The 12,029-nt window shown below is 36.4% G+C and overlaps 1 protein-coding gene across 3 annotated transcripts in view; it reads left to right on the top strand.

The window, feature by feature from the left end:
- Positions 1-12,029, top strand: part of GSK3B (glycogen synthase kinase 3 beta) — a 202,792-nt gene that overhangs the window by 108,413 nt on the left and 82,350 nt on the right. For all 3 annotated transcript variants that reach the window (XM_065943557.1, XM_065943555.1, XM_065943558.1), the window contains exon 3: positions 1,198-1,281. In XM_065943557.1, the coding sequence (XP_065799629.1) occupies positions 1,198-1,281 (84 nt within the window). The remainder of the gene's footprint in view (positions 1-1,197; positions 1,282-12,029) is intronic.

The raw sequence follows: 12,029 nt of genomic DNA, 5'->3' as shown, positions 1-12,029 counted from the left end.
CGTACTCAGTTTAAAGAGTCAGAAGGAGAGTCATCTTAAGTTCCCTCTTTCCTTTTAGAGAACATGCTAGAACCATCATGGAGTTTATTGAAAATTTCTAGGGAAGAGGAATGTTTGTTTATTTGTGCTGTCATCTTCTAAGAACTGGAGCCCACTCTGCTCTAAAACAGTTCTGCTTATTAGGCCTTTTGTCCATAATACATCCCAACCCCTTTATTTTGGTCTTGTTTTCTGAACATAGTATCACTTACCTTCCAAATTTCCAGGTTTGTACTTTATGATTGTAGCTCTTCTAAATCATTTTAACAGAAATTTTATATTTCTGTCCATTTAGCAAGTATTTTGGTATTCTATGTTAATAGATATTTTGGACTTTATTAACTGGATTTCTGACAGTTAAGTATATTCTTGGAATTTAACTTCTTTATTTGTATGTATATATTAATATGTACTCCTCAGATTTATCACTGCAAAATTTATATTGCAGTGTTGGGAAGTTGTCATATTGTTTAATGTTTTATTTTCTTGAAGCATAACTTTGAAACTCCCCTAAGGAAAAACTATTTGTGTGATCTATAAATTTTTAGGACTGTACACCTTCTAGTATATCATATTTTAACTCTAATGACTGAGCCCTTCTAAATAGGGCTAACTCAGATTTTTCACTGCATTTTGGAAAACAGGGCATGTGAGAGTTTTCTTTGCACCTATATTCATTTGCTTGGTGAAAAGTTGATTATTATTATAGTTGAAAAAAATTATAGTAATAATAACTCATTTCAAATATCTCTTGCATGCATAAACCAGTCCTTCTCAAGCTATTTGTAGTGAGGTACCAGTTTTAAAATTTTTCAGTTCATTGAAGACTTGTATTTTTATACAATACAATAAAAATGAATTATGAGAAAAGTGACTCTTAGGAAAATATAGGCCCTACTTTTAACCGTAAGATTCATGGATGTAAAATTGTTCTTTCAAATTGCAATAAAAGTTTCTGAACACTTATTTTCGATTTCTGTATTTATCTTACTGTAGAGCAATGGTCAGACTGGTGATACCTTTTAGTAACATATGGATGTTACTTTTTAGTAACACATCTGTAGTCCGCTCTTTGAAGTGCTTAATGTTATTTCAGAAGCATCTTAGTCAATATGTGCAGGTAACCCTTAAAAATATTTTCATGTGTTTCCTTTTCAGAACCGAGAGCTCCAGATCATGAGAAAGCTAGATCACTGTAACATAGTCCGATTGCGTTATTTCTTCTACTCCAGTGGTGAAAAGGTAGGTCTTTAGAACGTGTTTACTGAATATTGTGATGGGCTTGATGTTCTTCTAGAAAAAGTTTGTATCCCGTCCTCCCATCAAGACAGCTTTGCTTATTGAATGGAAGAATTCCAAAACACATGTCCTTGTGTTTCTAACCTCACAATATGATTATTGAATATCATTAGTTATATCAGGAAAATGTTAATGAAATGATATCGTTGTTTAATCAAGTCACTAAGTCGTGTCTGACTCTTTTGTGACCCCGTGGACTGTAGCCTGTCAACTCCTCTGTCCATGGGATTTCCCAGGCAAGAATGCTGGAGTGATCCTTCTCCAGGGGATCTTCCAGACCCAGGCGTCGAGCCCGTGTCTCCTGCATTGGCAGATGGATTCTCTACCACTGAGCCACCAGGGAAAACCCTAATGAAATGATGGAGGGGATTAATTTTTAAGAATTTTCTTGTTTAGTTCTAAAGTTCTATATTTCAAAAACTTTTGTGTTTCTTGTAGGCTCCCGGAGCCCGTGATAGTTTACGTGTTTATTGGAGGGAGGAAAATGGTGTCAATTTGGAAGTATTGTCATGTTGAAAGTGATGGAAATGGTGATTTGGAAATGATGTCAGTTGGCAGTATTGGAGGGGAACGGGAAGTGGGAGGACTTTGGACCAGAATGAGACTTAAACATTAGGAAGCAAGTTTAACCTATTCTAGGGATAGATTACATTAAAAAGTTGGAAAAGAGCTTCTTGTAAGTGATCACTATTTATTATCACATTTAATTCTGTAAAAGCAAAGAATAAAGAAAGATCTCTTGCTTTGAATTCCCCTTAGCCTCTTACCCTTGAATTTTCTCTTTGAAAGATACAGTGACTAATAATACCTTATATCCACTGGAGTTGGAAGCATAGAAAATCATTTTCTTCAGTTTTACTGTGGTCTTTTTCTTTCTGTCTATTCACTGTTCCTTTTTTCCAGATTCAGTCTTTTCTTTACATTCTTCATTCACTGGTATGGGTGAAGAGAGAGGACGAGTAATAAGCACTTAAACTCTTTGGCTAAATTAACATCACTTTGAATAAGTTCATTTTATATTTTGGACCCTTCCGTGTGTGTTTGAGTCACTCAGTCGTGTGAGACTCTATGGACCGTAGCCCATCAGGCTCCTCTGTCCATGGAATTCTCCAGGCAAGAATACTGGAGTGGGTAGCTATTCCCTTCTCCAGAGGATCTTCCAGGAATCCAGCCCAGGTCTCCTGCATCGCAGGCAGATTCTCTACTGTCTGAGCTACCAGGAAAGCCCACATACCGTGCATGTACTTCCCAAATTCCTTAGATCCATAATACCTCTTGATTTCTAGCCAGTTCTTTTTTACTTCACGTATTTCCTAGTGTACCATTTAGTCATTTTCCATTGAATTTTATTTAGATTATTTCCTTAGAAATTCTTTTTTTTTTCCATGACAGAGCCTATAATATGGGAAAGTACCTGTGTATTAAGCCAGGATTGTGATGTACATACCTACAGATATATAATTGTTGCGTGTGTGTGTGTGTGTGTGTGTGTGTGTGTGTGTGTGTGTGTCATAGCTAAGGTTTTAACAACCATAATTAGCAAATTGGCCCTTTAGTGACTCTCATTTCTTAGGTGTTTTCTGAATTTTTTTTCCCTAAATTTAAATGATACATTTGCTTATCTTAGGGACTATAAGCCCTCATAAGTATTTGAGCTCTTGTATTTCCTAAGCCCTTTACTTGGTTCATGCTACCTTTTTTTTTTTTAACCTACAAACTGCCTGTTATGTCTTTGATCTTATCTGTTTTGACATGTCATTTCTTTTTCCTGCCCTTTCCCAAATAAAATTATGGAGCATCTATTATGTTCACAGCACTATTATAATGGAATTTTGCATCCCTATGGGTTTTGTTATTAGATGCTAGACATTATAATACCCCAAAGAGGAAAATAAATAAAGGTCAGGATTATTTGTTCCATGAACCACTGAATTGCATGGGGATTCATTTGCACAGGCCTCCCTACGAAACCCCTTGAACATCTTTTGATTGCTTAATTTATATAGCTTTCCCTGAATAATCAGCAAGGTCCTATTGTATAGCTCAGGGAACTACATTCAATATCCTGTTAATAAACCATAATTGAAAAGAACTTTATATATATATATATATAGCTTTCCCTATATGTCAGGCACTGACATGTTTTTAGTGCTTTACAAATACTAACTCATTTAATTCTTACAAATATAAAGAGCAGAAAGGGAAGAACAAATCTTTCAAACAAACCTTTTGTGGTAACACCCAAAGACTTAACCTGTCTGGCAACCCCTCAAATGTATTTTCCCTTTTTAACTCTGGTGTCTGTTGGTGTCTCTCTGTTGATTACTTCTGAATCTCAAAAGCTTTTCCTTGTTGCCTCATAATATTTTTAGTTGTTGGTTATATAATATTCTACTGAGTTTTTGTATTACATAATATTCTTAACTCTTCCCCTATTGTTATTTTTATTTTGAGAATATAGTTAAGCTACCCAAAGGCCTTATCATAATTTTTGTCCATAAGCACTTTCCAGCTCTGGGTAAAGTTCAGGTAGGATGGCTGTAATGTTTGACAGATATTTCCACTGACCACAGTTTGACTGAATGGTTATAGGAATAGCCATCTTGGTGACCTTCTCACTTTGTGCCACCCTGCCATTTTAAAAGCTGTCTTTGGGAGTTAAACATAATATACTTTTAGCCTATAGTTGTGGAAAAGAGTAGTCAATGTAACCAGAAGGAGGAATTAAGTCAGGACAGGGACTAGCGATGTGACCAGATTAGTCTCAGTCGTAGTCTTCTGGTTGGAATTATTAGTATTTAGTAATTGGAGCATCATGTAGTCAGTTATTATACTCCAAGTTACCCAATAGATTTTATTGACTCTGATTTAGTTCAGAATAAATAGTACTTTCTCCTTGATCAGAGAGAAACATTTTTTCAATGTTTTGAAACTCTGGGTTTATAATACTTTTGTGAATTCCAAGTATCTTAGAGAATAATGTTTCTTAGTGTCAGTATTCAGCAGTAGAAACCTTTCCCTCCTAAATGAAATTTATGAAGAACCTCTGTTCTACAGGTAGAACAGATAAAAACCAAAGCTGTTCCTGATTGAAACTGGGGTATGAGAACAACTGACTGCCTTCTCTGAGTTGCAGCTCATGTTTGTAGAAGCCTGGGATTCTGCAGGAGTATGGAAACCAATTTTTGTTTTTACAAGAGACTTAGATTTTATTTAGATCAAGTAATAGTTTTCTTTAAAAAATATTTCTCTAAGTAACCTTACATATAAAATTGTTTTACCTGTGGTTCATCATAGTTTGATTATGGAGTAATTAAAGCTATCTTCCTTAAATAAGACTCTCCCTCTTTTTGTATGAGAGACAGTTTATAAATAGCAAGGATGTCCAGTTGATATTATTCCTCATACCAACTTTGCTGTTGATAGTAACTGTGCATAGGGCTGTGTTCAGAAAGGGAGGTTTGTACAACTTCCTCTGGGATCAGGGAGAAGAATGGTGTGTTTGATTTTGCCTGTTTGTCACTAGCCCTGGAGAGAAAATGGTTGAGGTGAATCCTTTACGAAAAGTAAAGAGCTCTGGCTTTGTATCCAGAAATACTTGGGTTTGCATCCTATTTCCATCACTTCATAGCAGTATGACAGGCAGTGTTACCTTTGAAAGCCCTTTTCAACCCTTGTCATCTGTATAGTAGGGATTTTGTAAGGAAAAAAATGTAATCTAAGTGCTTATCATAGCACATGGTGTATAATTAACACATTAGCTTACTATTTTACAAATTACTTAAGTAATAGCAAATACATATTGCACTTGCTGTGTGTCCAGACATTTCTCTAAGCCCTTTTGCACATACTTTATACCTCACTTCACCCTTACTGCAACCCAGTAAAGAATGGGTATACTGTTACTATTCCTGTTTCATAGAAGAAGAAATTTAGGCAGTCAGAGTTAAGTAAGCTGTGTGACCTAAGACTCATAAAGCTACAGAGTGACACAATTAGGAGTCAGCTCCACAGTCTGTCTCCAGAGTTTGTGTATTATTGCTTTACAATTTTGCACTAGAAGGAGTGTATCTTAGTAATGATTGTTGAGCAAGGGGAGATTATATAATGTCTACTTTGGAGACCTTTTAGAAGTAAATAGCCTTTTGCTGTATGATAATAATAGTGTATATGTGCTCATTCAGTTGTGTCTGACTCTTTGTGATCCCATGTACTGTAGCCCTCCACGCTCCTCTGTCCATGAGATTTCCCAGGCAAGAATACTGGAGCGGGCTGCCATTTCCTTCTCCAAGGGATCATCCTGACCCAGAATCAAACATGCATCTCCTGCATTGCAGGCAGATTCTTCACCAGTGTGTCACCGGGGAAGCCCAATAATAATAGTGATAATAGTAAATAAATAGTAATAATAGCCCAAATGTATATGGTGCTTACTGTATGATAGGAATTAACCTAAACACTTTGCCTTTTTTTTCTTTTCTATATTTTTGGAAGAGCTTTTGAGAGGATTGTTCTTAATTCTTCTTAAAATGTTTGTTAGAATTTACCATTGAAACCATCCAGTGCTGGCCTTTACTTTTGGGGAAGTTTTTGATCACTGATTGAATCTCTTCTTGTTAAATAAGTTTGTTGAGATTTTGTATTTCATCTTCAGTCAGTTTAGTGATTGGTATGTTTCTAGTAATTTATCAGTTTCATCTACATTATCTAATTTGTTGCTGTACAATTTGTTCATTGTATTCTGTTACAGTCCTTATATCTGTAAGGTCAACAGTAATATCCTTACTTTCATTTCTGATTTAGTTTTTTGTGTCTTCTCTCTTTTTTCTTTGTCAGTGTAGCTGAAAGTTTGTCAATTTTGTTGACCTTTTCAAAGAACCAACTTTTGGTTTCCTTGAACCTGTTGTTTTTTTCTGTTCTCTTATTTTATGTGTGCGCTCAGTCATGTCCAACTCTTTGCGACCCAGTGGACTGTAGTCCTCCAGGCTTCTCTGTCCGTGGGATTTTCCAGGCAAGAATACTGGAGTAGGTTACCATTTCCATACCTCTAGGGGATCTTCCCAATCCGGGGATCAAACCTGTGTCTCCTAGCATTGGCAGGCAGATTCTTTTACCACTGAGCTACCTGTTTCTGGTTTAATCTTTATTATTTTCTTTCTTCTGGTAGCTTTAGGTTTAATTTCTCTTCGTTTTCTTGTTCTTTAGGGTATAAAGTTATGTTATTGATTTAAGATCTTCTCTCTGTTTATTCCTGAGTACTGCTTTGCTGCCTCCATTGAGTTTTGGGATATTTTCTTTTTGTTTTCATTTATTTCTTAAGTGTTTTCTAATTGTTCTTGTTTAAAGATGTGTTGCTTTATTTTCTCTTTGGCCTGTTTGGTTGTTAACACTGTTAACAGTGTTAAAGTTTGCTGTAACAGTTTGTTATAATAGTGTGCTATAATTTCCACACGTTTTGAATTTTTTGATTTCTGGTTTTTATTTCATTGTGGTTAGAGAAGATGCTTTGTATGATTTTAGTCTTTTAAAACTTACTGAGATTTGTCTTATGGCCTAATATATGACCTATTCTGGAGAATATCCCATGTGCACTTGAGAAGAATGTGTATTCTTCTGTTTTGGGATAGAGTGCTTTCTCTGAATTTTTGCATCTTTATTCATATTCTTTAGCCATCTTTCTTTCTTTTCCCGGTTCATGATGACTTTGTCTGGTTTTGGTATCTATACTGGCCTCATAGAATAAGTTAGGAAGTGTTTTCTTCTTCTATTTTTTGGAAAAATTTCATGAAGAATTGGTATTATTTCTTCTTTGAAGGTTTGACAGATTTCTCCAGTGAAGCCATTTACAACGGATGACTTATTGTGGTAAATTTAAAATTACTAATTCAGTTACTCTACTTGTAATAAGCATACTTAGATTTTTCATTTCTTCTTTTGTCCATTTTGGTGATTTTTTTTATTTCATCTAAATTGTCTTATTTTTTGACATAAAGTTAATACTTTTCCCTTAAAATTATTTTTGTTTCTGTAAGGTCGGCTGTGATGTCTCTGCTTTGATTCCTGGTTTTGATAATTTGAGTCTTCTTTCTTTTTTGTTTCTTGGTCAGTCAGCTAAAGGCCTGTCAATTTTGTTGATTTTTTTTTTCCCAATGAACCAGCTTTTGGTTTCATTAATTTTTTTAATTGGTTTTCTGTTCTCCAAAGTATTTATTGTTGTTCTAGTCTTCATTATTTCCTTCCTATGGATTTATTTTGCCCTTTTTTTCCCCCTAATCTTTCAAGTAGAAGCTAAGGTTATTGATTAGAGATCATTCCTCTTTTAAATGTCATATATTGGTCAAAGGCTGTGTTTCAAGTCTCATTCGCCAGTTATATTTTTATCTTTTACCATTAGATGTGTGGTTGGCTTGAATGCTGTTGTCATAGTTTAGGAAGTTCATTATTTATTTGCCACATGTTGAACCATGGACTGATAGATGGGAATTTCCCCTCTCATTGCTCCTGAGAGGCTATAGCCTTGGACACTCACAATCTTTTTCACTGCCAGGATGAATGTGATTTTACTTCCTGAGAGTTGCTGTTGGCTCAGAGTGGCTTATTGTTTACTCAAGTGTATGGTCAGAGGTTGTTTATAAGCCACTTGTGGCAGTGGTACTTCTGCTGTATGTCAATGTATCTGTGTGCAACTCAGGGAATGCTTCAGGTTTGTCCCACATCCTGCTCAGCTAGCAGCTGTGCACATCCTTATCAACTTACAGAGAACCAAGTAGGTTCTTCGTGACTGTGTTTTCCCTTGGTTCTTTCTATTAAACTTATAAACTTGCCTTGTTTATGTCCTGAGCCTACCAGCTTCCTCTTAATTGCTATCTACAAAAACCTCCTTTTGTACAGTTCATGAGGCTCTCATAGCAGATATGCTGGGGTGGTTTGCCATTCCTTCCTTCAGTGGCTCACGTTTTGTCAGAACTCTGTTATGACCTATCCATCTTGGGTGACCCGACATGGCATGACTCCTAGCTTCATTGAGTTATGCAAGCCCCTTTGCCACGACAAGGCAGTGTGATCCATGAAGGGGAAAGATTGAGGGCAGAAGGAGAAGAGGGCATCAGAGAAAGATGGCTGGATGGCATCACCGATACAATGGACATGGACTTGGGCAAATTTCAGGAGATGGTGAGGAGCAGGGAGGCCTGGTGTGCTGTAGTCCATGGGGTCACAAAGAATCAGACAACGACTGGGCAACTGAACAGCAGCAAAGATTTCCATTGGTTTTAGGCAACAATTATAGGCTAGAGTTATTCCTTCTGTATTGCAAATAGTTAACGTCTTGCAATAGAGCACATAGCCTGCCTTTCTTCCTGGACAGAACCCCTGTGCTCCCACCCTAGAACTGGATGAGGACTCACTTTTCCCAGAGTCACACGCTTACTGTATGAGAAGGCACCGAAAGAGGGGCAATAGCAATGGTACCCCCTAGTCTTCACAAGTTGGCCCTCCCAGCATGGGAGCTGTTCCGTGAGCACATTGAGGATGAGACTGTCTAGGGCTCCAGCCTACTATGCTTGGAGTAGGGCTTCTCTCACTTACTTGTGGGGACTGAGTGGGGGAAGGAAGAGACAATTCTCTTGGCTAGGATAAATCTTTTGCAACTTGGGATGCAGCTTGTCCCTCCTGGGGTGAGACCACAGTCCTTGGCTAGGAGCTGAGAGGAGCAGGTGCTGTCTGGAATAGAGTGCTGGGTGGTTCAGTGGCTCAGTCACGTTCAGCTCTTGCGCAGAGAGAGTGCTGAATAGAGCCTCCCATACCTGGAGATAGGATGGTGGGGTAAAGGCACAGGTCTTTGCTAAAATGCAATAGATTCTTGCAGTTCTTACCAAGATTTGTTTCTTACTTGCTGTGTGCCCTTAGAACAATTTCCATATACTTCACACAGTTGTTGGCTAAGCATTTTATCATTTTGCTTTGCTGGGGAGACAATCTGAACTCCTTGCACTGCTATTCCAGAAACCTTGCTCCCCCTCTTATTATTTTCTACACTTTGTGGACTACTTAGTGAAATTGTTATTCTAGGTAGAAAAGATTAATAAAATAGAGGCCTCCAACTATAGTGGGTACATACTGTAGTATAGAGGGATAAATTTAAAAAGTAATGACAGCATATGCTAATCATCTTATATCTTTTTACCTCATTAACTTTAAGCAAACACAAAAAATTAACACCATTTTACTAGTACTTTATTAAACATTTACCAAAATAATTATTTTAAAATACTAGATAAATACACCTTATATGTAATTTAATCAAATTCAAATTCTTAGAGATATTCATTTGGTTAACTGGAATTACATAATGTCTTAAATCATAAATAAAAATGCAATTTTTCTTAAAATTTTATGATTTATAAAGTGCTTTTAAAATGCATTTTTCTCATTTAAACATCATGCAATACTGCTAGGTAGCTAATATTCTATTTTGTTAGTTTCATCATTGGAAAAATGGAAGTCTTGTGTGATTAAAGAATTTGCCTGGTGTTGTATAGTTAGTAATCATGGGAACCATTTTCAAACATAGATTCTTCAGCTATGGAGTCTGTTTTCTTTCCAACCACTTATTCTCTTCAGATTGTAAAACTTACTTCAATTTGCCTGCATTGTATAGTGTTTTAGGTACAAAGTGTAAAATCTCTCTACCTGAATTTGAAGAAGGACAGGAGAGAAATATACTGCAAAATGATACATGGAATGACACTTATTTGTATTAGGAACAGAAATAGTATGGAGGAAAGTAATAAATTATCCAGAGGGGTCAGCAGATGAATTACATAGGAGAGGTGTTGGTTATTCAGGGTTTTGAAGCCCAAAGAAGAGCTATTTTGATATGTAGTGCAGAGTAGGTATGTGTCAAGTTAGAAGTACAGGATGTTTGAAAAATTTGTTGGAGTAAAACAGCATAGTCTGTGTAGAGGAGATACAGGTATTTCAGGATTTCAGATACGTAAAATAGGGAGTTATGGGGCTAGTAGTGGGATGTGAAGCTGAGAAAGTAAAAGTAGTTTCATAATTGTCAACTTCTCTATAGGAAAAGGATTTTTTGTTGTGTTGCTGTTTTAAATTAAATGAAATCCTATTACAGAAATGACATACATGCAGAAATGTTATGCAAAGTTGTAGCTAAGTATATATGTAGTCAAGTTTATGAAATTAATGCCTCTGGCTTTTTTCTTTCTCACCTTTCTTACTGTGTGAAAATTACTGATATCAAGGAATTTTACTCACTGAAATAAAGAGGTTGCCTAAATAAGGCCAGTTTTGTATCTCTTAAAATTTCATGGTGATTTCTATTACAGTATAATAGAAATAGATAATCTGATGAAACTTTTTACTGAGGAAATGCCGACATTTTTGTTGGAGTGTGACCTAAAGAATAAATATATAGGTAATGTAAAACTCCCTGAAGTGAATGAATTATCTAGACCTCCTTGTAAGTTATAAATGTTATTGACAACAGTAAGATGCTGACTATCATCTGTTTGAAAATGTAAATCTACAAGTTTCTTTTTGTTATTAATTATCACCTTGTTTTTATGTTATAATATTTTAGTGAAACTAAAATATTTCTACATTCATACTGTAAAAAAAATTTTTTTTGTAATAACAGAGGGGTGGTAGACAAAAAGAAGATCTTGACCCTAATCCTTAAATCCCCAAATCTCTTTCCACATAGGTAAATTTCCTATGTGCATGTATGAGCACGTATATCATATGTAGGAGAAGGACGTGGCAACCCACTCCAGTATTCTGGCCTAGAGAATCCCGTGGACAGAGGAGCCTGGTGGGCTACTGTCCATGGGATCGCACAGAGTCGGACCTGACTGAGGTGACTTAGCATTCATGCATGCATTGGAGAAGGAAATGGCAACTCACTCCAGTATTCTTGCCTGGAAAATCCTAGGGATGGAGGAGCCTGGTGGGCTCCCATCTGTGGGGTCGCACAGAGTTGGACACAACTGAGGCGACTTAGCAGCAGCAGCATATCATGTGTTACCATAACAGCATAATAATATGGCCTTTTATGTCTATGTGCCTAGACCCTGCACCCAATTTCCTTTATTGTTAACATCTAATATCAGTATGTACATTTATTACAATTAATGAACCATTACTGATACATAATTAGTTATTCAGGTTTCCTTAGTTTTTACCTAATGTCTTTTTTTTCTCTTCCATAATCCCGTTGAAGCTACCTTAGTGCATTTAGTTACTATGTCTCTTAGGTTCCTCTTGGCCAGGGCAGTTTCTCAGACTTCCCTTGTTTTTGATGACATTAGCATTTTTGAATAGTGGTAGGTAGATAATTTTGTAGACTGCCTCACTATTGGAATTTTTCTCATAAGAAGCTAGAGCTATAGGTTACTTGGAAAAAGACCACAGAGTGCCATTTTCAACACATCACATCAAGGGTATGTGCAGTCAACACGATTTGCTGTTAATCTTCATCACCTGGCTGACCTTGTATTTTTCAGTTTTCTCTACTGTATAGTTACTCTCTCCCCTCTTCCATGCTGTATCCTTTGAAAGGAAGTCACTATCCACAGCCCACACCTCAGAAGAGGGGAATTATTTTCCTTAAGGGTAAATTACTTGGATTTCTTTTGGGTGATGATTGTTTCTTTATTAAGCTGTTATTTATT

This window comes from Muntiacus reevesi, chromosome 8 (assembly GCF_963930625.1).
Source record: "Muntiacus reevesi chromosome 8, mMunRee1.1, whole genome shotgun sequence".
In the NCBI taxonomy this organism is placed as follows: Eukaryota; Metazoa; Chordata; class Mammalia; order Artiodactyla; family Cervidae; genus Muntiacus; species Muntiacus reevesi.
The sequence above is the reverse complement of the archived record's forward strand: the minus strand, read 5'-3'. Positions and strand labels throughout refer to the sequence as shown.